Here is a 26,117-nt window from a genome sequence, read left to right as displayed (position 1 = left end):
TAGTTACTTATTTATAGGCTTTAGACCAGGACAGGGACAGAAACAAAGAACCCAATAAGGTTCTATACACGTCTGTTTCTGCTCCTTGACCAATAAACAGCTTCTGGCCAGTTCCTAGCTCTGGTTCACAATCACAAAATAACCATCTCTACGCGTACCATTTCCCTACTTTGTATATCATCTACATAGTAGTTATTTTTTTTACTCTATTTTTTCCAGTTAAAAAAATTATCATTTTAACAGGAAAAAAATGAGTTAAGAAGTTCTACCTTTACTGATTATAGAATTTCATCGTCTAACTCATCCCCTTTGATTTGCCTTAGAATCCTTGGATAAAAAGAAGGAAGGGATAAAAATTACTTCTTGCCTAGATTTTGAAATGCAGGTTGCTAGGCAGTTCATAAAGTCAGTCCATCAGAAATAAATCTTGGTCAGACTCAGCAACTGGATAAAGAGGTGGGTCCAGAACTGAATAAGAGGAACAAAATGGCCTAGAAACTTTTGCGAAATTATGCAAGATCTTCAATGATCCCAGTTTGGTCCCCAACTCAAATTTTTTCTCAATATTAATATTATAGCTAAGCCATAAGAAAGATAGAAACAAAGCCTTATGCAAGGCTAGAAATAAGAATGATTATTTTCATTGAGAAGGGGAAAATATCTGTTAAGATTTTGTGGAAGAAGAATCATTCCATGTAAATCATGATATGGAAAGAATTAGAATTGCAAGTGACTCAAAAGACCATGTAGAAATTCATGGTGGATGTCAATATGCTGCCATGTACTTTACTCATGATTACTTGAATTTAAGAAGTGACATAAAATAGATCACCAGGCAAACATACACCCTAGGGAAGAGGCTGATCATATATCAAGAGTAATGACTAAGACAAGCTACTGGGGATCAGCAAATTTATAAAATGCTAAAAGATCTAGAAATAGACACTTTGCATTAAGTAGATTTTCTGAAGAATTTATTTGAGTACTCAGAAAAGATTTACATATGATAAGGAGCTATAGACAGGTTACATTCACACTGTTGAAATCATAATTCCATCAAAGTGATTGACTTCAGAATATCAGTCTATCAGTTATTGTCTGATATACCTCCCAATTTCGTAGTTTTATTGAAAATGCTGAATGTATTACTTTCAATACCACATAATCGCCCTATTCAATTGATCTCTTTTCTTTTAACCATTTAGTTGAAATTATGATTTTAAAGCAAGAATCTACATCTGGTCAGGATTCTATTTTGTTTGCCAGAGAGAAAGACCCAAATAACTTCAAATCTTGATATTTCATTTTTTTTTCCAGCTATGAGTTCAACAACAGGCAAGCTAACTGTCCAATCATGTAAGTTTAAGAATTTTCTTTAAATAGTAGGATTTCCATAACAAAAAAGAAAAATCCTTCACAAGAGAGTATCAACATTTTTTTCATTTACAAACATGTCAGGCAGTCGATAAACATGTATTATGGCACTTGAGCCAGGCACTTTGTTAGGCACTAGGGATACAAAAAGAAGTAAAAAAAAGCCTCATGTTTTCTCTGAAAGAAGACAACATGCCATACACATGCACTAATGATTCTTGTAAAAAACTGAAGTAGCAGTATAAATGAATTTTAAGGCTGATCTTTTAAGTCATAAAATATTTTTGAGTCATATTAATAAAGCAAGGAAAAATAGGATTGAAGGACGGGGACTTTCTTGTCCAAGGGAGACATTTAAGTGTGATAAACCAACAAAATATGTTTTGTGCTGAAGAATAACAGAAACTAGCCATTGTTTTAATGTTTGACCTTAATCCTATGGGTAACATGCTGCCCTTCATCCATAAATAAAATGTGACTATACGCTTTCAATTATGTTTTGCATATTAAGCCATTAATGCCCTTTTCTTGTCATTCTTGGTAGATAGTGACAAGTTGGCTGACAATAGGTAACCACACAATTAGTGGTTTTAAACAATTTTCTTTATGTAAGTTTATCTAGTCAATCTAAGGTCTGAACCCAGTACATTTATTTGCTTTATCAGTAACATGTTCTAAACAGCTCAGGCTTTTGGCAAGAATATTAAGCATCATAGTTGTCCCTGATGCATATAATAAAGGTATTTGATAAAATTGTTTTGTTTTTACAATAATGAAGGAACGGAAATTCTATTGAACAGTAAGATCTGGAGTTATATTAGTGTATGCCTATATCTGATGGAGTCATTCAGGCAGACATTGGGGGGAGGTGGCTCCTGGAAAGTGAGGAAGGGAACAAGAATTCTTTAAACACATACTATGTGCTAGACTCAGTACCAAATATTTTATAATTAATATCTCATTTGATAATCACTATAACCCTAGGAGGTAGGCATTCTTATTATCTCCATTTTACAATTAAGGATGGTTCTATTGTTTTTCCAGTTTCTCTGTTGAGGAAATAGAAGCATATAGAGGTTAAGTGACTTGCACAGGGTCACACAGCTAGTAAATGTTTGAGTTCTTATGTGAACTCAGGTCTTTCTGATTCTAAACTTTGAAGTTTATGCCACATACCAGGCTTTAGGAACCCTTGTCTGCTTGTCTGATGATCTCACTGAAACTTGTTTTCTGGAACTTTGTACAAACCATTCTTGCTATCACCCCAGAAAAAGAAATGGTAATCCAGAGGGACATTCTCAATATTCAAACAATTGTATCCAAATGAATCTGAAATACCATTGATTCAGGCATTCCTTCTAATAATGTAGATCTCAATTCATCTATGCCTGATCATCTTGCATGTTTATTATCCATATTCTTCCCAAAGTTTGCTACAGAGTTACTTTCAAATTCATGAGGGTACCAATGGACAACTATCATTATATGTCATCCTTTTTCTTTTTGCCATATTATCATCACATATTCTCTTTCTGCCATATAACTCCTCAATGATTTCTTATTTACTTTCATTCTTCTTTGGATTTCCTCATTGGCTATCTGTAGAAACTCACCATATGTCTTTCCATTGCCTTGTGTGTGATAATCTTCTTCAGTTCATCAAAGGCAGTGGTATTATATATGGCACTGCCAAATATGGGCCTTTACTTTTGGAGTAATAAAAGGCTTAGTGAATAAATGGGTTTTGTAATCCAATCCAGTCTGCTCTCTCCCTCCTTTTTACTTCTGGATCTGTCTCAATGCCCATCTGCATAGTTTGTTCAAGATACACATACTATTATTGGATGAGTTTTAAAGTCCATCAAAATAAATGTAGAAATATCCAGACACTTTTCATCTTCTTGGTCTTTCCTTTGTGTATGGATGGGCCAAACTTCTTTGTGTAACTGCAAAATTCTTCCTGGAGGTTCTGTAATGGCTTGAAGCTTGATGTAATCAATACATTTGTAAATAGAAAAATTTGGAAACCCTCACTATCTACAGTGAACTCCTTCTCAGATCTCCTCCATCAGAGTGACATATAACTTTAGCCAACACATATTTTCATGTTTTAATACCTTAACTCATGTTTATTGTCAGAGAGTTATTGAATTGATTTTTTCCTGTTTTTTCCAAGGGAACCCTTGAAATAAAGGTATTTGATAAAATTGTTTTGTTAGTACAATAATGAAGGAATGGAAATTCTATTGAGCAGTAAGATCTGGAGTTATATTAGTCTATGCTTACATCTGGTGGAGTCATTCAGGCAGACATGGGGGAAGGGGGGCTCCTGGAAAGTGAGGAAGAGGACAAGAATTCTTTAAGCACATACTATGTGCTAGACTCTGTGACAAATATTTTATAATTGAAATAGAAATGAGAGACCTTTTGCTACAAATAAGCCTTCTACTAAATCAAATACTTCTTTTGGTAATCTACAAATAATAAATACAATATCTCAAGAAGCTCAAGAACTAAATTTGGTGTTATAGGATGGATTAGTGCTACAAATTAAATAATGGAAATATTTCTGTTCAATTTGAAATCTTGGCAATCTTCAACTATTCCCTTTCAATCTCACCTTCTATATCCAATCATCTCTTCTCTTTTCTGAAGACTCACATATCCCTCGTTCAGGAACTCACCATTTCCTGCTGGACTATTGTAATAGTCTACTAATTGATCTTCTGGCCTCAAATCTCTCCCATTTCTAATCCATCATTCATATAACTAGAAATAATAATCTTCCTAAATCAGAGTCCCTAATATATTACTCCTCTTCTCAAAAACCTTTAATGGCATAGTATCATTTATAATTTTAAATGCAAACTCTTCTGATCTCCACATTCCGATTCTGCTCTCTTTTCCAAAAATATTTTAAAATATTTCTTTCATATAGTCTATATCCTTAAACACAATATCTTATCTCCCATCCCTGTACATTTTATACAAGCGGCCTTCCATTACTGAATTGTACTGTCTCCCTCAGCCTTGTAGAATCCTTACTTTCTTTCTAGGCTTGACTCACATCCCACCTCCTCTAAGAAGTCTTTCCTGATCCTTACAGTTTCTGTTTCCTTCTTCCTTCCTTATTTGAATTATCTGTGCACATGGTATAACTCCTAATAGAATGTTAATTCCTTGAAATAGGTACTTTTTTTGTTTGCTTTTGTCTTGCATATTGTTAGTGATTAATAAAGTTTTGTTAAATAATCATTGTACTACACTGTCCAACAACTTGTATCCAATATAATCACTGATGAACATGAGGAAACAATAAATACTCTTTCAAGATAATATATCTACAAGTTTCCTTGCATAATTTGATGGTAATTTCTTGAAAAATTTAATCATCCACCAAATTTCTTACAGGTTGTGGCAAACGAGTGGCTCCAACAATAATCAACAGAATAATTGGTGGAGAAATTGCACCAAAGTCGGCTTGGCCATGGCAAGCCAGCCTTCAGCATGACAACGTGCATCAATGTGGTGGCACTCTGATTAGTAACACATGGCTTATTACTGCAGCTCACTGCTTTAAGAAGTAAGTTTTAGCTAAATGGAATGATCTTATTAATCAAAGGCTGAAACCTATGATAGTGAAGTGGAATTTTACTGAACATCTCTCCTCAAATCCATTTTTAAAAAATCATATCAGTGTAAGGAGGAAACAAGCTATAGTAGAAAGAACACTGTACCCCATGATTTTTCAGCCACTACCTAGCTCTGTAACCTTAGGTGAATCACTTATCTCTCACTGTGTTTCCTCATCTACAAATTCAAAGTAATTAGATTAAATGGTTTCTGACATTTTATATTTCTGGGTAACTTCTTGGCACTTGCTATCTTTATGGCTACTTTAAAACTTATTTTAAAATGGTAGAATGGAATATATTTTAATGACCATCACTAAGTCCAAATTGCCACAGAGTCTAAGAATGCCTCCATGGTATTCTTGACAAATGGTCATCTAGTCTTTGCTTAAATACCATTAGTAGTGGGGAACAAGATAGCATACTTCAATTTCCTTCTCAGTTCTTTACTAGTTTGTGTGACTCTAAGCAAGTCACCACTTCTCTTTGCCTTAGTTTTCTTCATCTGTAATAACAAACATGGTAGCTAGCATTTACATAATGCTTTATAGTTTGTAACATTAAAGTTATACATGTTAACTTGTTTGTAAAATAAAGGGTTAGACTCAGTGGTCTCTCAGGTCCCTTTCAGTACCCTCTGTATAATCCTGTGACATTTCCATGTACTCTTTTTCATTATTGGACATCTTAGAAGGTTTTTTGTTAGGTATATCTGAAATCTCCTTCCTTATAACTTCCATGAATTCATTCCTATTTTGCCTTGTACACCAATTCAGGACAACTTTAATGTACTTTCTACAGAATAATTTTTCAAATATTTGATGACAACTATGAAATACGTGTGATAGAGAGTGGGGCAGTATGACTAAGACTTTCCTATTACAAATTCTGCATAGAAGATAGATTTGAGAAAGTGGCAATTAGAGCCTGATACCCCCATACGAATATTACAATAGCTCAACTGAAAAGTGGCCAAGGTCTGGTAAAAGCATGGTAGCTATGTGAATGGAAAAAAAAGAAAGAAGACACCAGAGATGTTATGGAAATACTATCAACAAACCTTATTAAATGTGGGAAATTACTAGATTACAGATATTGCTAGAAATTACTAGCCTTACTAGATGAGGAAAATTGGAGAGAAGAAAGACTCAAGCATAGTTCTGAGGTTATAAACCCAGATGACTAGGGAAATAGTGGCATTCTTAACAAAAACAGAAAAGTTTGGAATGTGTAAGACTTTGAGAGGATGATAAGTTCCATTTTGGACATGTTCATAATAGCTAGCATTTATGTAGAATTTTAATGTTTGCACAGATCTTTTTATATGTTAACTCATTTAATCCTCATCATAACTTGGTGAAGTAGATACTATTTATATTCTCATTTTATAGATGGGGAAATTGAGGCTTATAAAGGTTAAATGACTTCTTCATGGTCAGTGTCTGGAGCAGGATTTGAAACTCAGGTTTTCCTGACTCCAAAGTCCCATGCAATCTACTATGAGACCTAGTTGCAAGTTTGGTTACCCAGCTTGACAAGCCAACTTTAAAGACATCGATGTAAGAGATTCAAGACCAGAATTCAGAAAGTAAATTGATTTGGAGATTTATCTATATAAAGACTTTGGCAGGCAGTGTAACAAAGCAGATAGAGTCTGAACTTTAATTCAGGAAAAATTGGTTTGAATTCTACCTCTAATACCTCACAGCTCTGACATCATAAGCAACTTAACCTACGTGGGCTTAATTTTTCTCATTTGTAAAAGTGAAATATCGTGTAGTTAGGGAGAGAGAGAGAGAGAAGTCGAGGATAGTTTTGAGGTTATGCATCTAGATGACTGGGTAAATGGTTGTTGTGAGGTTGTTGTGAGATAGGATATATAAAGTGCCTTTTGAAGTTCAAAGTGCTATATGAATATCAGTTATTAGTATAATGCGCACTAAAATTCAAAGACTGAGATCACCAAGGGAAATTGAATTGAGAAGAGAAAAAAGGAAGGGAGGGGAAAAGAAGGAGGGATAGAGTAGAGGGAGGAAAGGGAAAAGAGGAAATAGACCCTTAGGGGCAGGAGGTAGATAAACTGTATATACAGCATAGGAAAATGAGAAGTCATCAGCTAGATAGAAGGGAAAGGACATTGTAATGGCAGTCAAGGAGGAGAGGGTACTCAATGATAACAAAAGCTGGAAATGGGAAGGAGAGTGAGTATTCATAAAAAGTCCTTGAAATCAATAGTTAAGAGTAACTTGAGAGAGCAGTTTTATTAGCATGATCAAGTTGGAAATCAGACTGCAGGGGTTAATCAATGCATGACTGCTGAGAGAGTGGGCGCCATGAGGGTAGACAAGTTTGGCAATGACAGCAAGCAAAAACTAAAATGATAGCCCGAGGAAATAGCAGTATCAAAAAAAAAAAAAGACTTTTAAAGATTGAGGCACACTTGTAGAAAGCTAAGAAGGAGACATTTGATAGGAAATAAAAGATGAGGGAGAAAGGGGAAGGTCACAGGTGCAAGCTGATAGAGACAGTTCCACCTAGGATGCATACTTTAGCCTTGGCAAGTTTCTTCAGAAACTGGAACGAACGAGAAGAGGTTCCACAAAGTGATAAAAGGGGTAAATCCCCTTTTGTTGAGTAGAGAAAATGTTAGGGATCCTAAGGAAAGACCACAACAATGAAAGATGTGAAAATGATGACATATTAGCGTACAGCCTGATCTACATGTATAGCTTGTAGAACCACTCTCGTTGTTTATTTGCTTGTTTGTTTATGTTTCTCATTTATATTTTCATTAAGAGTGTAGAAGCTCCCACCTCTTAGGAAATTGCCCATGGCATTAGGAGTTTAAGTGACTTGTCCAAGGTCACACAGGCAGCATTTGCCAGAAGCAATACTTAAACCACAGCTTACTACTACTCCAGTGTTGCGAATATGTTGATTACCTAAAAGTACGAATGTGCTGCCTCTACAGATAATGAATTCCTCATAACTGGAGGACATCAAATGGAGGCTGGATGATCATTTGTAAGGTATAATTGTGGAAAACAGACACAGGTGGACCAAAAAAATGCTGATATTTGATGATTCCCATCCAATCCTTAAAATTATTCTTCATATTTTACAGTTATCCCAGCCCACGTGGATGGACCATTAGCTTTGGTATAACTATTGATCCTCCCTTAATGAAAAGAAATATCAGAAAAATTATAGTCCATGAAAGGTACCGTTCTCCAGCACGAGAATATGACATTGCAGTAGTACAGTTTTCTCCCAAAGTCACCTTTACTGATGATATACGTCGGATTTGTCTACCAGAGGCATCTGATCATTTCCCATCTAATTCAACACTCTTTATCACAGGATTTGGAGCACTTAACTATGGTGGTATGTATCTCAGAAAAGACTGTGCTGATTCAAACTCTTCTTAAACCAGTATGATCCATTCTTGTTAAATGTTAAGTGGCCAGCATACTTGTAATGAATATCGTTTTGTGGCACAGTTATTTTAGTATTGGACTTGGAATCAGGAAGACTTTTGTTCAAAATCTGATTCAGATACTTACTAGTTGAGTGACCCTGGAAAAATAATTTAACCATTCTTCATCTCAATTTCTCATCTGTAAGATGGAAACAACAATAACGTCTACTAGGTTTTTGTGAGGCTCAAATGAAACTTTGCAAACCATAAAACAGAATATCAATGCTATTCCTATTATTATTATTATGGAATATGACTAAATGATGACATTAAACTCTGTTGTCACTTGATGTTTAGGGATTTTTATACATGTTTGTGAATATTCATGTCTTCACTCTACATCTCTCACACCAGGGAAATAATTTCTTAGTTCCTTAATAAAGGATACTTTGGTTTTCTATATTTAGGACTGTTTCCCTTTAGTATTAATCAAAATATAAGTTGCAGTCCCCTTTCCATGGCCTATTCAGTATCTCCAAGTTATCAGGGAATTCAATCAACTAATAAAACATAGTACCTTAACATAGACCTAATGAAAGTTGTGGTACTAAAATTAACAACTAACCTTGGGAATAGAAAGCTAAACAGAAGCACAATATTAGCCATTTTCCCCCCTCACTACAAATAACAGCCAATTTTAGTTGTGAAACAGAGGTATTAGAGAACAAATATGAGCCTTACTGCCACACTCCAAATTCAGCCAAATCTAATTCTACATCTAGGAAACAATTTTTAAACCACAAATAAAATTAATATGGAGAGTAATCAGTAATGAATAGTAATAAACATCTCATAATTAATTATAAAGCATAAAATGAAATATTACTTTGACTCTTGCCAAATGAGTTTCCTTTGGGATTTTATGACAATAATAAGTAAAGATTATTTGTTTTCTGTGTTGATAACTCAAGTAATTATTGATTTGCTGTGACTATCATAGTGAAATTGAATTCTTTCTAGCTCTGCATCTATTGATTTGTTTAAGGAGATCTAGTTACCAATTAGTTATAAGTACATTCCCAAAACAACTACCAAATCCTCATTAGCCAAAGAGCTAAAAGAAAATGAACCAGGGCAGTGTGGAATCATAAACAGACTACTGAGTTACATTGAAAGACTTGTGGGGCTAGCTATTCAAGTGGATAGAGAACTGGGTTTTGAGTCAGGAGGAATCAAGTTCAAATCTAGTCTTGGACACTTAATGTATGTGTGATACCTAACCTGTGTTTGTCTCAGTTTTTCCAACTATAAAATGGGAATACTTACCTGCCAGGGTATTTGTGAAGATCACATGAGATGATAATTAAAATGTCCTAGCATATGGTAAGCACTATATAAATGTTAGCTATTATTATTACTAGTCCCAGCTCAATCATTTAATTGCCTGTTTAGCGTAGGGTAAGTCATTAAATTCCTCTGGCATTAGTTTGCTTATGTATAAAATGAATGGTTTGGATTAGATGATCTCCAAGTTTACTTTCACCACTAATGTTTTGCAATTTATCTTCTGTGAAATCATATGGTAGGCAAGTCAAGTACAATGAAAATGGACATTTAGAACCCATAATGTCAGTGGTTTATGGGTCTATGATAGCCTAATAGGCAGTATTTGTAACTTCTGTAATTGATAAATCAGTGAATGATGTTGGTATATATTAACCAGAGACCAGCAGTTACAATGACCGCTGCTGTGCCAAAGGTGAGAGTTCTGTAACAAAGTGAAATTCAAACTGACCCCAATGTAGCATCCATACCTGATGTTCAGAAGAGCATAATATGGCAGCAAAGGCTACTGGCTTTCATTTTCAGTCAGGATTCATTGCGTTCTTCAAGAAGAATTTATTAAAAGGCTACTATGTGAGACAATGACTACAGTTTTAGGAAAATTGAAGTTACTAAACAAAATTCCCACTAGTAAAACAAATGATAGCAGCTCTACATTCATTATTTCAGCACTGAGCACAATGTCTGGCACATGGTAGTTGCTTAATGAATGTTGATTGATTGATTGGCTGATTATTTGTGTGGAAAGTACTCACTATATAATTCTAAAACATACACACACATTCCAAACTCCATAGATAGTCTATTATATTTATCAACATGTGTATCGCTAACATCTCTAAATATAAGCTATGAAGTTAATTTGGATTATGTAGGTCTTTTCTTTAGCATTAGATGCTGTCTTTCTTGGACACTTTTTTCTGTAAAAACCCATCCCCAAACTCCTAAACTGTAGTCCTCCCTGTGATTGATGATCAGCAAATACCATTAGAATAAATCTCATTAATTTTTTAATTCTAAGCCCTAGTCCATGACTCACTGGTTTTTAGAGGAAAACTTCTGGGATATTGAGATTGCCAAATAACATGAATAATTCTCTGAAAATTATTGAAATTAAATCTAATATGGAGTTTTGTGTTAAAATTGTGTCTTGATCTGGTCCCCCTTATCAACTCCTGCCTCTCTAGTTACTATAGTAAATAAGTAAGTTTATAAGTAGCAAGTAAGGAGTAACAATAGCAGAAGGTAAGATTACAAAGGAGAAATTAGCAGTTACAGATATGTCCTAAAGACCAAAGGAGAATTATTTGCAAACTGCATCACATATTCACTAAAAGTCACATCTAGAAACTGCATGATCAAACAAGGGAAATCATGTAAGCCTTACTGTCAGGGCTGTTTGGTTTTCCAGTCTCAGATACCTTCTAGATATCCACAAGAAGAGCAGTTGAACATTAAATATTATTGATAACCTTGATTAGATGTTGCTATATTAACCCCAAGATAGGACAGATAAGAGTCAGTTCCTCCACCACAACCCTATAAAAATGAGACCTCAAACTCTTGCTCCCTAAGTATTCTTTCATCTCCATCTGGTCCATGCTATTGAGTGCTCCCAATTCTTTGTGAGTTGCTCTTTGTGCCTCTGGCCACCTCCCCACTTTCTTCCTCATGCTCTCTGCCTTCCTCCAATACTCTAACCTCATGTCCTTGCTGTCAGCCTCTGTAATTTCACCCAGTTCAGGGCTGGTTATCTCTATACTGTCTGTGCCATTTGGCCCTCTTTCTTCTGAGCCTTACTAAAGTGTGATTGAAGAAATACTCCTCACTATCATTATGGAATTTCTTGGTAAGAAGAGCCAGACATACCTGCTTCTATTTAATAATTCTATAAATTAGTTAGCAATTCAAGTCTTCCCTCATTTTTTGTGTTTTGCTAATCTAACTTATTTTTTACTTTTATTTATTTTTTTAATTTTTTCTATGGTTACATGATTCTTTTCTTTTTCCCCTCTTCCCTCCCCTTTCCCAGAGCTGATAAGCAAATTCACTGGGTTATATACATATATAATCACTCAAATCCTTTTTCCCTATTATTCATTTTTGTAATAGAGTTATCTTTTAAAACCCAACCCTCAAATCAAATACCTATACAAACAAGTGATAAATTATACATTTTCTTTTGAATTTCTACTCCTACAATTCTTTCTCTAGGTGTGGATAGCATTCTTTCTCATAAGTCCCTCAGAGTTGTCCTGGATCATTACATTGCTTTTAGTAGCAAATTTAATCACATTTGATCATCCCACAATGTTTCAGTTACTGTGTATAATGCTCTTCTTGTTATGTTTATATCACACCACATCAGTTCATATAGGTCTTTCCAGTTCTTATAGAAATCAAGTAGCTCATCATTCCTTATGGCACAATAGTATTCCATCACCATTACATACCACAATTTGTTCAGTCATTCCCCAATTGAGGGATATCCCCTAATTTCCAATTTTTTTGTTGCTGCCACAAAATGTGCAGCTATAAATATATTTGTACAAATAGAACCTTTCTGATTTTTTTATACCTTTGGGATATAAACCCAGTAGTGGTATTGCTAGATCAAAAGACATGCATTCTTTTAAAGCCCTTTGGACATAATTCCAAATTGCCTTCTAGAATGGTTGGATCAATTCAAAACTCCATCAGTAATGCATTAGTTTCCCAATTTTGCTATATCTCCTCCAATATTTATTAGTTTTCCTTTAATGTCATATTAGCCACTCTGCTAAATATCTCAGAGTTGTTTTGATTTGCATTTCTCTCATCTGGAGGGATTTAGAACATTTTTATATCATTATTGATAGAAAACTGCCTATTCATATCCCTTGACCATTTGTCAGTTGGGGAATGATTTGATTTCTTATAAAATTGACTTAGTCCATTGTATATTTGATAAATTAGAACTTTGTTAGAAAATTTTCTTATAACAATTTTTCCAGTTTGTTGCTTTCCTTCTAATTTTAGTTGCATTGTTTTTGTTTACACAAACCCTTTTTAATTTAATATAACCAAAATTATTCCTTTTACATCCTGTAATGTTTTCTACCTCTTGCTTTGTCTTAAATTCTTTCTTTCCCCATAGATCTGACAGGTATATGATTCTATGTTCACATAATTTACTTATAATATCATTATATTTAAATCTATATTTATTTTGAACTTATCTAGGTATAAAGTTGTGATCTAAATCTAATTTTTGCCATTCTGTTTTCCAATTTTCCCAGTAGGTTTTGTCAAACAGTGGGTTCTCATCCCCAAAGCTGGGATTTGGGGGTTTATAAAATATAAGATTACTGAAGTTTTGTCCCTAGTCTATTCTTTTGGTCCACCCTTCTATCTCTTAGCCAATATCAGATTGTTTCACTCATCACTGCTTTATAGTACAGTTTAAGATCTGATATTATTAGGCCACCATCCTTCATGGGTTTTTTTTATTAGTTTCCTTGATATTCTTGGTCTTTTGTTCTTCCAGATGAATTTTGTTATTATTTTTTCTAATTCTCTAAAATCTTCCATCATTTTAAAGAGAATTCCATTCTAGTGTTGGGAGTCCAACCAGAGAAGGTAACAAACAATGGCAAGATTATTCCATCTGGGGTGAGAAGTAGTGGGTGTTTCATTAACCTTTGAATTGTTCTGATTTTTTAAAGGAGCTTAAACTTTTCTTTTGAATAAAAATAGTAAATTAATTCAGAGGATCATTAACAGAATAGGATAAGCAATTACTTCTGAAACTGGATGAAATGGATTACATGCATTTCTGGAGGGAATTTCAATTTTAGTTAAAGCACAGATCCTTGAAGTAAAGGAGTTCTGGATAAATGTACATACAGCTTCTTTGCTAACAAAGACATTTTCCTTTGGCATAGAAAGATCTAGTCCTGAATTCTGTTGCTGCGTTCAGATGTTGCATCATTTAACAAATATTTCTGGGAATACACATAACTGTAGAATAATCCCTTCCCTAACAGACCCTGTAGCATACCAGGAGTTAGGTGGGTATGCTGGATCCAGTCTGTGCTAGTTTTTAAAAGCTGATTGCTAAATTTCAGTGCAAGCACTTATGTCTCAGAAATTGGCAAATGCTAACAAATTAGGACTTGATTTTTTTTTCTTGTCCAATTTAAGAAAATGTTAATAATGCAGATTAAACTTAAAAGTGTATTCTATATACATTTCCCTTCCTCCCTACCAGAGTGCTGGTTGTTAAACATTCACCAGCATACCTCTCTCTGGGGTTGGGTTTCAACATGTAAACAAGTTTGTATTGTATAAAGACAATTGATGACAAATTACTAACAACTAGAGTTGAGGTGAGCCTGGAACAAAGATACAATTTATCAGCAAAAGAAGAAAGGATGGAGTGTGTTGCAGGTCTGGAAAATGGCACACACAAATAAACTGAGATTGGAGAAACTAGTAGTAATCTAGCATGACTAGAACGTAGAGCATATGAGGGAAGAATATGAAATGTGGTTGGAAAAGCTTGTGGGAAGTAGATGGTAGCATGCCTCAGATGTTAAGCTACTACAAAGTTTATATTTTATCTTACAGTCAATGGGATGTAGAGAAAAATGGTTAGCAGGGCACAGCGATTGGCCAGATATTATGCCTTGGGAAGATAATTTTGGGAGTTGTGAGGAGAATGTTTTAGAGAGGAGAGAGATCAAGGTTTTCAAAGTAGTTCAGCTGAGACCTGTTAAGGACCTAAATTATTACAGTGGCTACGTGAATATAGGGAAAGACATATTAAGAGAGTCAGTCAAGTGAACATTTGTTAAGAATAGAATAAAATTCTGGGGAATGCCCATGTGGAGAAGACAGGAGGTTCATGATGACTCTGTGAAGGATACTAAGAATCAATCAGATGAGTAAGAGAATAATAAGGCAAGTACAATGTCACAAATAAACAAACAAATAAATAAATAAAAAATCAAAGTTCCTTTGACAAGAATCTCAGAAACTGCAAATAATTTAAGGATGACCACTGAGAAAAGAGCCCTAGATTTAGTGGTTGAGAGATCACAGGTAAATGAGAAGAGCTGTGTAATTTTTATGGTGGGATCAGAAGTTATATTGCAAAGAAGAATTTGGTAGGGGAACAGGGAAGTGAGGAAATGGAAGCAAAGAATGTAGAGAATTCAAAGTTTGGCGTTGAAAGGGATAGCATGATGTCTTGTGTGGATAACAGGTCAAGAAAATATTTTACCCAGCGGTCTCAGAGACCTACCACTTGAGTAGGTCACAAAGCTATTTGGGTATTTCAGGATGAATTCCTTCACACCCAAAAGCCTTGTACCTGCCACATTGTTTGGTTGCAATCAGTCACTGTACCTGGTTCACGTTATAGACCCTGAAGCCAAAAACTCATTCCATGAAAAAAGTCATTTCTAACTAAATAGGATTACCCAAGCTTAGTGGGAGACTGGCTTTAAAAACAAAATGACTTCATGTTCCAACCTGAATTTCCATAGTTTGAAAACATCACCAAAGCTATGGTAATAACACATAGAACATTCAACATAAGAAATGAAACATCTAAGAAAGAAGGTTCGAAAACAAACCATTTTATCTTTATAACAAAGCTGCTCTAGTTTTCTGGAAAAGAAAATAAAGGACTCTAAAGTAACCTGAGGTACTTTTTTTAATACTAGGGAAATGGCTACACATATGTAGACATTACAAGTTGAACTTCAAGATTCTCAGATAATTTTCTCACTAGAAATTGCTTATGATGGGATAACTGAATTCATCATCACCAACCAACAAAAGGCAGAATAATATTGTGGATAGAGCTGGTCTCAGATCTAGGATGACTTGGGTTCAAATCTTGCCTCTGACCAATGTTCTCTATATGGTACAGTAGGCAGGTTACTTAGCCACTCATTGGTCTTTAAAACTGTAAACTGCAAAGAAAGGTTGACCTGCATTTTACTCATTTTTGCAGCATTCTGAAGACTGTGAAGTGTTCTCTTCACAACTCTAGGAAGTAGGTAGTACAGATGTCAATATTTCAGTCACCACCTATGATTTCATTCTTGTAATAAACTTCCTAAATTCCCAGTGTAGGTCCCTTTGTCTCCCCCAGCAATGGAACATACTGAGAACTGTTACTTAAGTATTTTAGAGAACTGCTTGAGGCACTTAAAGATTAAGGGATCTATTTACAATCACAAAGCTGTTATGTTTCAGAGGCAATACTTCAGCCTGGCATGCCAGACTTCCAAAGCTGGCACTCTATCCACTACTCAATACTTCCTCTCCTCTCCTCAATATCGTTAATTTTTCCTCCATTTTATACTCAAGGAACCCGAAGATGGTAGGTGGGGTGTTAAATGACTTGCCTCTGATCACTCAGCTAGCAAATGTCCAAACCAGGATTCAAAACCAGGCAGGGCTTGACCTTTTCTGGACACTCTCTTTAATGAAGCCTACGAAATTAGCAAAAGGAGAATATCTATTCACTTTATTGTAGCTAAGACTTATTTTAATACTTTATCAAAACAAGATATCAATTGTAAAAGCTACAATTATTTACTTTTTTCTTTATCTTTAGGGATCTCACAGAATCAACTTCGACAAGCCTCAGTGGATATCATAAGTGATGAAACATGCAGGCAGCCACATGTATATGGCAAAGAGATAACATTTGGAATGTTTTGTGCTGGATTCTTGGAAGGAATTTATGATGCCTGCAGGGTAGGTGGAGTAGTAATTACTGTGTTATTACTATCATTACTACTATAGAAAAAGCCATCTGATCCAGGAAATACTTTCACATACTTTACAAAATAGAAACTAAAGGTATGGTTTTGGCTCAGAGTGTGTATAATTCTAAAGCACCAAGACACACAACCAATAAGCCATTAGCAGTGTAAAATACTGGTTAATTGATTAGGAAGACGAATATTGGCAAGAAGGAAGAATAGGAAATGAAAAACATAGGGACCTGGTGATAGATTTAGTATGCATTCTTTTTAAACTTATTTCCTTGGTTAGGCATGCTAGGATGAAGAATATGGTGGTAAATGTTTTATAACCAGATCTCCAAAAGAAAAAGTATATGCACTACACACACTTTCTCATTTTTAATTTGTACTATTAACTTTTTCCATCATTTTAAGTCTAGGCAATCAATAAAACAATAAATCATGCCCCAATTTGTAGCATTTGCCAATTTTTAATGTATAAATGTTCACACTGAAAATTTAACAATCAGCTCTCCGAGCTAGTTAGAGCTAATTCCAGAACACTTCTGCCTAAGATTTTCCTATCATTTCTACCATAGATCCAAGTTCAACTTCTACTTTAAATGCTCAATAAGAACAACCAAATTAACGAAGTCTTTGTGTTTTCTTATAATGCCTCATGCATCATAACAAATAAAAATGTTACTTTTAAAACATTTGAGATTCCCTCTTTTTTATGTTAGTCATGGAAATGAAAGGGGGAAAGCCATTATGTAGTGAAAGCTGGTTTATCCAATATCCCATCAAGCAGAAATATCTTCCCAATCACTAATAAGAGGCAAAAAAAATTAGGTTTACAATAATAGTAGTACATTACCACTATTGACATGCATTAGAAGACTGGAATTCATTATCAAGAACATGCCTATCCAGGAAAAGAAGTGGGTCAGTTATGTGGCAAGGACAGACAGCCTGATTTATCTGAAAAAAAAATGTTAAAAGAACTGGAAGAAGAGGTGAATTGAGTAAAATTTCTATGAAGCATTTATGGAGAATTTCCATGGAAGATTACTTGAATACAAATCACATAGGCTGAAAAGGTCTGAGCAGACTGAGATCTGCACCAGTTGAAGGGCTTCTCACTCTGGTAGATTTATAGTAACATGAGTGATGTTCAAATTTCAGCTGCACTTCTTATTTCTATTATCTTTGGGCAAGTCACTTATCTCCTTAAGCCTTGGTTTTTGTTTTAGCTTTTTGGAGTAAATATGTTTTTTTTTTTGTGATTTCTTTCCCAAACCAAGGAGAAGAATGGATAATCCTGTGTGCTTCTAATAACCCTAAGCCTTTCCCTGAAACAAGGGCCTATATTTTTAATGTCAATATTTTTGACGATGTTACATACCAGTAAGTCATGTAATAATCTATTTGCCAAAAAATTAAAGTTACAAATCACCAAAGGGGCAATGGAGGAGAACATATCTGGCAGACATGACTGAACTATGACATATTCTGAGTAAAACATTACATGGGAGAAATGGAATAAAAGATATCATCATCAAAATATATGATTTTAAAAGATAGACTAATTCATATCTGCTCCATTGTTTGGACACCTATTTATACAGTATCAAGTGGCTAATCTAGGAGGCCATTTTTCCCTCGACTTTTCTCCCTTCACCCCCTATTTATATATTTATATATAAATTATATATATATATATAAATATATATAAAATAAATAAACCTATTTATATGGGAGACAGAAAGGTTTCAAAAATGGTCCTTCTGAACCCCAGAAATATTTGACAGGAGGAGAAATTATCATTATTTTGCTCTCAAACTGTACCCTCTTTCCTTATTCCCAAAAATTGTAGAAGACAACACTGACCCTGTCAATCATACCATCCTTCTTGATTCTCTCTTTTGTTTTTTTGTTTGTTTGTTTGTTTTGGTGACAGAGTTCTCTCCTTGTTCTCCTCCTACCTGTCTGAACACTTCTAAAAGACATTCTATCCCCATGCTCCATACATTTTCATGGGTTTTCCCTCCATGCAGTAAATATTCTCCTTTCTCATTTTGATCTTCTGGCTTCCCTGGCTTTATTTAGGACTCAGCCAAGTCCTTCCTTCTGCAAGAAGCCCTTCTATATCTCCCTCAACACTTTTCTCTGCAATTACCCCAACTTACTCCATACATAACTTGTATGTAAATTGTAGTTTGCATGTTGTCTTCTGCTTCCTTGACCTTCTAATATAAAGTTCCTTGAGCTTAGGGGCTATTTTTGTTTTTTGTTTGGTTGTTTGTTTGCTTTAGTCAGTCAATGGGGAATTAGTTAGTACAGTGGATAGAATGCTGAGCCTGGAATCAGGAAGACCTGAGTTCAAATTCAGGTGTAGACATTCATTAGCTAGGTGACCCTGGCCAAATTGCTTAATCCTGTTTGCTTCAGTATCCTCATCTGTAAAATGAGCTGGAGATGAAAATGTCAAACTGCTGCAATATCTTTGCCAAGGAAACCCCAAATGGGGTCATGAAGAGTTGGATACAATTGAACAACAATAAGTCAGTCAATAACCATTTGCTAAGAGCCAGGGACTAGGCTAAGCAATGGGAAGACCTCAAAGGTAAAAGATAATCCTTGTTCTTAAGGAGTTCATAGTCAAGCACCTAGTGCCATGATGACATTAGTGGATACTAAATAAAATGCTTCCTGCTTACTTTCTTGGTTTATGGACTGACCTTCAGAGATTGCAAGATGTAAGAAACAGATTCCATAAACCAGGATCAGGCCTCAGACAAAGATCCCCAGGTTCTTGAACTAAGGTGAAAAAGTGTAAAGAAAAAACTAAGCCTAACAGCATTAGGATGATCTTACTTGGGATGATCTTACTTGGGATGATCCTGTTCTTTATTCTCAGGAATACAGTGCCTGAGGTTGAGAACTTTCTTTGGGGGAGATGAGTGACTTCTGTCGCCAATATTCCTAGGAAACAAGACCGCAGAAGCAGAAAGGAGGGCCTTTTTGCTAGTCCTAGTCAAAGGTCTCTAAAATCACTAGAAGTGAGAATCAACTAAGAATGTATAGGAAGTGTCTTTGGGAAACAACATGTACTGTGCAAATGCAAGCCACTTTTATTATCATCTCTCTTTTTTTTTATCAGGGTGACTCTGGAGGACCCCTCGTTGTAAAAGATTATAAAGATACTTGGTATCTCCTTGGAATTGTGAGCTGGGGAGATAACTGTGGTCGCGTGAATAAGCCTGGAGTCTATACCCAAATAACTTATTACCGGAAATGGATTACCTCGAAAACTGGCCTCTGATGGAACTCACTGTATGCAGGACACATCTGAATTCTCAGTATTTCTTCAGGTGTATAACCCTAAGGTTTGGTTGAGCAGTTGTCCATGTCAACTCAATACAATAAAATACATTTACATTTAGGAAGGTAGAGGTTTATTCAACCAATATGTCCATAGATAATCTGTAATGCTTAAAACCACTAACCATAAAAATTTACCTGATTTAAAATAATCATTTCTATGTGATTTCTGTGACTTAGAAGAGAGTGCATAAATGAAAACCATGTAAAAAAGTGGGAAGCCTTGATGTTTTGAAATGTGCCTTTTGGTATCTTATTTTGATGATCTTGAGTAAGGTTGAGAAAAAAAATGTTTTTTTACAGCTCTGAAAATTCATTCTTTATTTTGCTATGTTTTTTGAGCACCATTATCTTTCTCTCCACCTTACCCATGAGGAGAAAGCTTTGGGGAAAAGCTATCTTTCCATTAGCCTAGAAGATGATTCCTATATTTTCCTAGAAATTCAGTTGCTTCTACTCCCATTGGAGAAGACTCCAAGAGACAAAGTTGACATTACAGTGAATTAGACCAATGAATCACCATCTTTCTTGGAATTTTGACACCCTTTTATTGCTTCATTTTTGTTTAACTTATTCAACTTTTTCTCACTCTTCAAAATATATGCTCATAGAGATAGATGCATATTTTCTTTACTGAAATAAAAATCAATATTTTATATACTGTATCTAAAAAACATTGCATGACAAAAAGAAAGCTAGTCTCTGAGTCCAGAAGAGCTGGGTTCTAATCTCTCACTCCTTCTGTGTATGTGACATTGGGCAGTTGAACTTAAATGTCTCAGTGCCCAAGGCATCACTAAGACTGTCAATTAGAGTGGAGACCAGGCTGCATTGGTGGAGGGAGTTCCTAATTCTGAGCTCCTATGATGCCATTGAAATCATTGGTAGAGTTGGACAACGGGTGTTTTTATTGAGGAGACACTGGCTTATAAATTGTGCACTGCTTTGAGATAAGCTGAATCAACTGGGAACCTTGGAATCAACTTGATCCTTCCAGACCTAAAATGATAAGGTTTTCGGATTCTATAAATTCTAGAATTGAAGATATAGAAGAGATATAGAAGCGTTGTACATGTATTCATTTACACCACTAGGGGGCAACATTGACTATTACCATAGTAAAAAGTAAATTCCTCCCTAAACAATTGGACAGGCTAAATAAAGCCCTTTCATTCTATGGGGAGCATTTTCTTTTTTCCAGTGTTAATATTTACTCCCTGACTAAATTACTCCCTGAGACTCTATGACAGTCAGATGGCAAAATCTTAGTCCAAATGTGCCTCTCAACTAACTTCTCATTGATAACGTGAGCCTAGGGAGGATCTGGCTCATTAATTCCAGGGACACAACTGAATGAAACTGTGATAACGCTGCTACTTTATTTACTGAACGTGTCCCGGGGGCTATTTGCTCCTGAAGTTGAAACCCAAGTTGAGCCATTTGTGAAATGGAGTTATTTCAGGCCACTTTTCCCCAAAGGGCTGTTAGAAACCTATGATGATAATTTCAAAACAGATTTACAATTGGAAGAACACTTTCCTCTGTTCAAAAATAGCAACTTTAATGTTATTTACATGAACAGATGATCCTAAAAAGTGCAACTGAGTACTGTTTGATGTGCTTTGCTTTAGTTTAGAAAACCCACGAGGATAGGATTAAACATTATGTGATTTGCTTAGGCAGCTGGCTGCCTACTGACTTTTTGGAAATTCTCTTAATCAAATGCTGCTTCCTTTTCCAATATATTTACTTCTCTATTATGGTGGTAAGATGGAATTTTTGACTTTCTTAATGTTCAGATTTGGGGGATGATCAAAATGTGTATGGCTACTTAGATTGTGACCTCCTGGAGGGTATGGACCATGTCTGTCTAAATTGTTCTTTGTACCATCTCATAATTCCAGATATGAATTAGGAACTAAATAAATGAATTTGAATGCTGATTATAAAAGGAAATAATGGAACATTATTAGAAACAATGCTACTGGGAATGCTATACCTAAAGAGCAAATTGGGAATTTCTAGTGTCTTCATTTACCTTCCAAGTTATTATGTTTCTTGATTATTAAAAATAATAACTAGCATTTGGAGGGGGGAGCTAAGAGGCAAAATGGATAGGACATTGAGCATGGGAGACTAGAATACCTGAGTTCAAATCCAGCCTCAGACATTCACTATTTGACCCTGGGGAATTCACTTAACTTCTGATTGCCTTGATCCACTGAAGAAAGAAATGCCAAATGATTCCAGTATCTTTGCCAAGAAAACTCCATGGGCAATATGGTCTATAAGGTCACAAATAATTAGATACCACTGACCAAAAATAGCGAAGCACTTATATACTGGTTTTCAAAGTAATTTACTTATGTCATCTCATTCCATCTTCACAATAATTCTGGGAATTCAGTGCTGGAAAGTATTTGAGGCAGATTCAAACTCAGTTCTTCCAGACTGCCAGAGTATCATTCAAACCACCAGGTTATATGACTTGCCCAGACTTGCACAGCAAATATGTGTGAGAAGCCTGACTTGAAGCCAAGACTTCATGACTTTGAAGTCAGCTCTTTATCCTCTGTCTCTAATCATATAGAGGATAATCACAAATACAGTACAATCTGGTAATTTCTGAAGTCACCAATACCTCTGATATTATACAATTCCTTGAAATAGCTCTGATTGACCTGAAAAAGTACCCTCATTCTTAAAATCCCCAAAGTTGCATCCAAGGTGGAGACTGGAACTCATCTGCAGATATCATATCCTATTGAAGCTGATGCTTGACTATTATACTCCTATAGGTAAACCATAATCTATTCTCAACTCTACATGGGCAAATTCTGGATATATTCATCACAACACTACTTGTTTTTGCCTACGAACTAATATCCCCGTTGTTCACTTTACCAGGAAATAACTCCTAAATACTGGCTTCAGCATCAATAGGATACAAAAGCCATACTATTATAAATTCTATAACCTGAGATGAATTTATTTGGACTTCTGTTATTATTGACACTATCATGATTATCTTACCCATAGACTATCACAGTAGCCTCCTGTCTGTCCTCCCTCTCTCCCACAACCTTCTATCATCATTATTCTTTAAGATTAAAATTAATATCCAATAACTCTGAGTATTATATTTTATGAGATTTATTAATAATCACTTGAAGTAGAGGAAAAGTATAGCCTGAGTAAAGAGCAGTTTTTCCTGACCACATTCCTCGGAGAAGAGAGAGAAAAGGGCAAGGTTACAGACACTTTATCACCAAAATGTAATGATGTAAAGTGAGGACAAATATGCACAATTCCTAATTCATCCTTTCCCCAAATCCCACATTAATGTCACTACAACACTTCTTGGATATAGCTCTCAAAAAAACCCAACACCTTAAATATCTCCCTGCTGCCAACAGGGAAAATTTCAAATGCCAGAGCTCCAATCCAATCTAATCCAGTAACATTTATTAAGTAGATATTATATACTAGGCACTGTGCTAAGCATTGGGGATATAATTAATAAAATAAAGATATCCCCTATCTTTGAGGCGCTTACAATATAAAGGGAGAAGACAACATACAAAAGGAAGCAGAAAAAGCAGAGACAAGGACCAGATACCAAAGGGCCACTAGCTTGAGGGCATATTATTTTTTTTAATTTCATTTTTAAAATTTTTTATTAATTTATTATTTAGAATATTTTTCCATGGTTACATGATTCATGGTCTTTCCCACTCCTCTTCCCTCCCCATTCCTGGAGCTGACAAGCAATTCCACTGTGTTACACATATATCAATTTCCATATTATTCATTTTTGCAATAGAGTGTTCTTTTAAAGACAAAATCCCAATCATATACCCACTGAACTACATGGTCAATCATATGTTTTTCTTTTGCATTTCTATTCCCACAGTTCTTCCTCTGGATGTGGATAGCGTTCTTTCTCCTAAATCCCTTGAGATTGTTCTGGATCATTGCATTGCTATTAGTAGTAAAAATCTATTACATTTGATTGTGACACACTGTTTCAATTTCTGTGTACAATGTTCTCCTGGTTCTGCTCCTTTCATTCCACATCAGTTCATGGGGGTCGTTCCAATTCACATGGAATTCCTCTGGTTCATCATTCCTAATAGCACAATAGTATTCCATCATCATCATATACTACAATTTGTTCAACTATTCCCCAATCAAGGTACACTCCCTCATTTTCCAATTTTTTGCTACCACAAAAAGTGCAGCTATAAATATTTTTATACAAATAGTTTTCCTTATTATCTCTTTGGGGGTACAAACCCAGTAGTAGTATGGGTGGATCAAAGGGTATGCATCTATTAAAGCCCTTTGAACATAATTCCAAATTGGAGGGCTTCTTATTTTGTGTAGTTGAAACCAAACAGAACAGCTGATGCAAAATGGAGTGGGCTGAGAATCCAGTTAACTTCTATAAAGGAAGGCATAACAAGGAATCTGGTACTCTACCCTCCATCCTCCACCAGGGGAGGAGAGACAGAGAAATGGAATCAATCAAGGTTTCAGTTAGCAGCATGGTGGTGAGTTTAGAAGAAATGAGCTTAACTTAGAAGGGACAACTTTTTCTGTTGAATTGAAACCAGGAAGGCTAACAGATATAAAGTAGTAAGATTTCCTTTTCCAACCTTGTCCCTTACTACTCTTCTGCATACCCTGTTTTCTAGCCATTCAGTACTACTCTCCATTCTCAAAATGAACCACAAGCTTCTCCAAGCCTATTTTCCCCTTATACTTAATTCCTGTCTTTTTCCCCAAATGCGCACTGAAATACTGCCCATCAGTCAAAATAAGAAGAAAAAAAAAGATAGTGTATATAGGAAATCAGCTTTGGAGTGAGAAAGACCTGGATTCAAATTCTTACTCCCTTACATAATGGTTGTCTCCTCAGTCACCCAATCAACTCCCTAGGATGTTAAATTTCAGAGAAGTTACCAATGTGCATCACTAGAGGGAGTGTTCACACTAACATTAATGAGAGCATAGACCTAGTTCAAATTTTCAAAACCTAGGTCAAACACTATCTTGTCTTTGAAACCTTTTGAAATTATTAAAGAAATAATCTCACTTTTTCTAAGATTCCACATTTTGTTTGTACTATTCCTTGTGATATTTGGAATCATAAAAAGGTAGACCTTAAAAAAAAAAAACTTGAAAAATATTCTAATCTAATTTCCTCATTCTACAGATAAAGAAACTGAAGTTTCTTTTGTCAATCTATTTGATCAACTTATAAAACTAGTAGTGGCAGATTCAGGACATAAAACCACATCCTTTGGTTTCAACTCCAGTGGTTTGTTTTTTAATCACTCTACTTATTATATGCTATTTGTGAAATTGTTTGTTTGTGGTTTTTTTTTTCATTTTACCTTCCTTTTTTTTAGATCATAAGGAAGCTGTCTGAGAACAAAATGTCACAATCCATTTATACTCTGACCTGACTTGTTACCCCATCATTTTCTAGTAGAAACTGTCTTTCTATTCAGATACAATATCTATTAGAATTTGTGGCAACTATTTCCATATGTTTGAATTACTCAGTGCCTGGATGCATGGGCAGAGGAAAAGGACAATTATGAATTCAAACTCAGAGGCTGAGAGCTTCTGCTTCTATTCCTTGTCTTAGTTCTCATTTCCCCCTTGCTCCTACAAATCAGGGCTCTCCAGGAATCCACATCCAGAGGACTTCACAAACTGCCATACAATGTTAGGGTTCCAAGTATGACTTGACACTATCAAACTGCTTTTACACAAACTACTTTATGCTTTCTCAGCTTCTGCATTATAATTCTCTAATCACACATTTGGCTTACAAACTCACGCAAATAATCCATTACTCAGTCTTCATCTATTTTCTGTTTTCCATACATTGGATGTTGCACATCCCCAAAGATAGATTTGGTCACACCAATTCCACCAATTACTAACTTCAGTAGAAGAATCTGGCACACTCCTCAAGCAGTCTTTGAGCCTTTCTTCAATTTCAGGGCAGAGCTGTATATAATACATATTTCAGGGTTTATAATACACCAACTGGCCACTGTTGGCTTTTCATATTCCACCAGTTGGAATTGTGACCTTATTCATAATAACCATTTTTTTGGAGATTCAAGTACATTTCAATAAACATGGACCAATGAGTGAATATATGAGTTGTCTTTATTCCTGTGAGGTCAGGGATTCCTGTGTCAG

At 35.3% G+C, this 26,117-nt stretch overlaps 1 protein-coding gene across 1 annotated transcript in view; it reads left to right on the top strand.

Annotated features, from left to right (window-relative positions):
- TMPRSS11A (transmembrane serine protease 11A) overlaps nucleotides 1-21,845 on the top strand; it is a 52,372-nt gene extending 30,527 nt beyond the window's left edge. The window contains exons 6-10 of the mRNA XM_056803802.1: nucleotides 1,318-1,356; nucleotides 4,786-4,957; nucleotides 8,131-8,390; nucleotides 16,379-16,521; nucleotides 19,675-21,845. Of these exons, the coding sequence (XP_056659780.1) occupies nucleotides 1,318-1,356; nucleotides 4,786-4,957; nucleotides 8,131-8,390; nucleotides 16,379-16,521; nucleotides 19,675-19,836 (776 nt within the window). The 3' untranslated portion in view covers nucleotides 19,837-21,845. The remainder of the gene's footprint in view (nucleotides 1-1,317; nucleotides 1,357-4,785; nucleotides 4,958-8,130; nucleotides 8,391-16,378; nucleotides 16,522-19,674) is intronic.
- Nucleotides 21,846-26,117: the final 4,272 nt, after the last annotated feature.

This window comes from Monodelphis domestica, chromosome 6 (genome assembly GCF_027887165.1).
Source record: "Monodelphis domestica isolate mMonDom1 chromosome 6, mMonDom1.pri, whole genome shotgun sequence".
Taxonomy (NCBI): domain Eukaryota; kingdom Metazoa; phylum Chordata; class Mammalia; order Didelphimorphia; family Didelphidae; genus Monodelphis; species Monodelphis domestica.
Note: the sequence above shows the minus strand (reverse complement) of the source record. Positions and strands in the feature narration are given on the sequence as shown.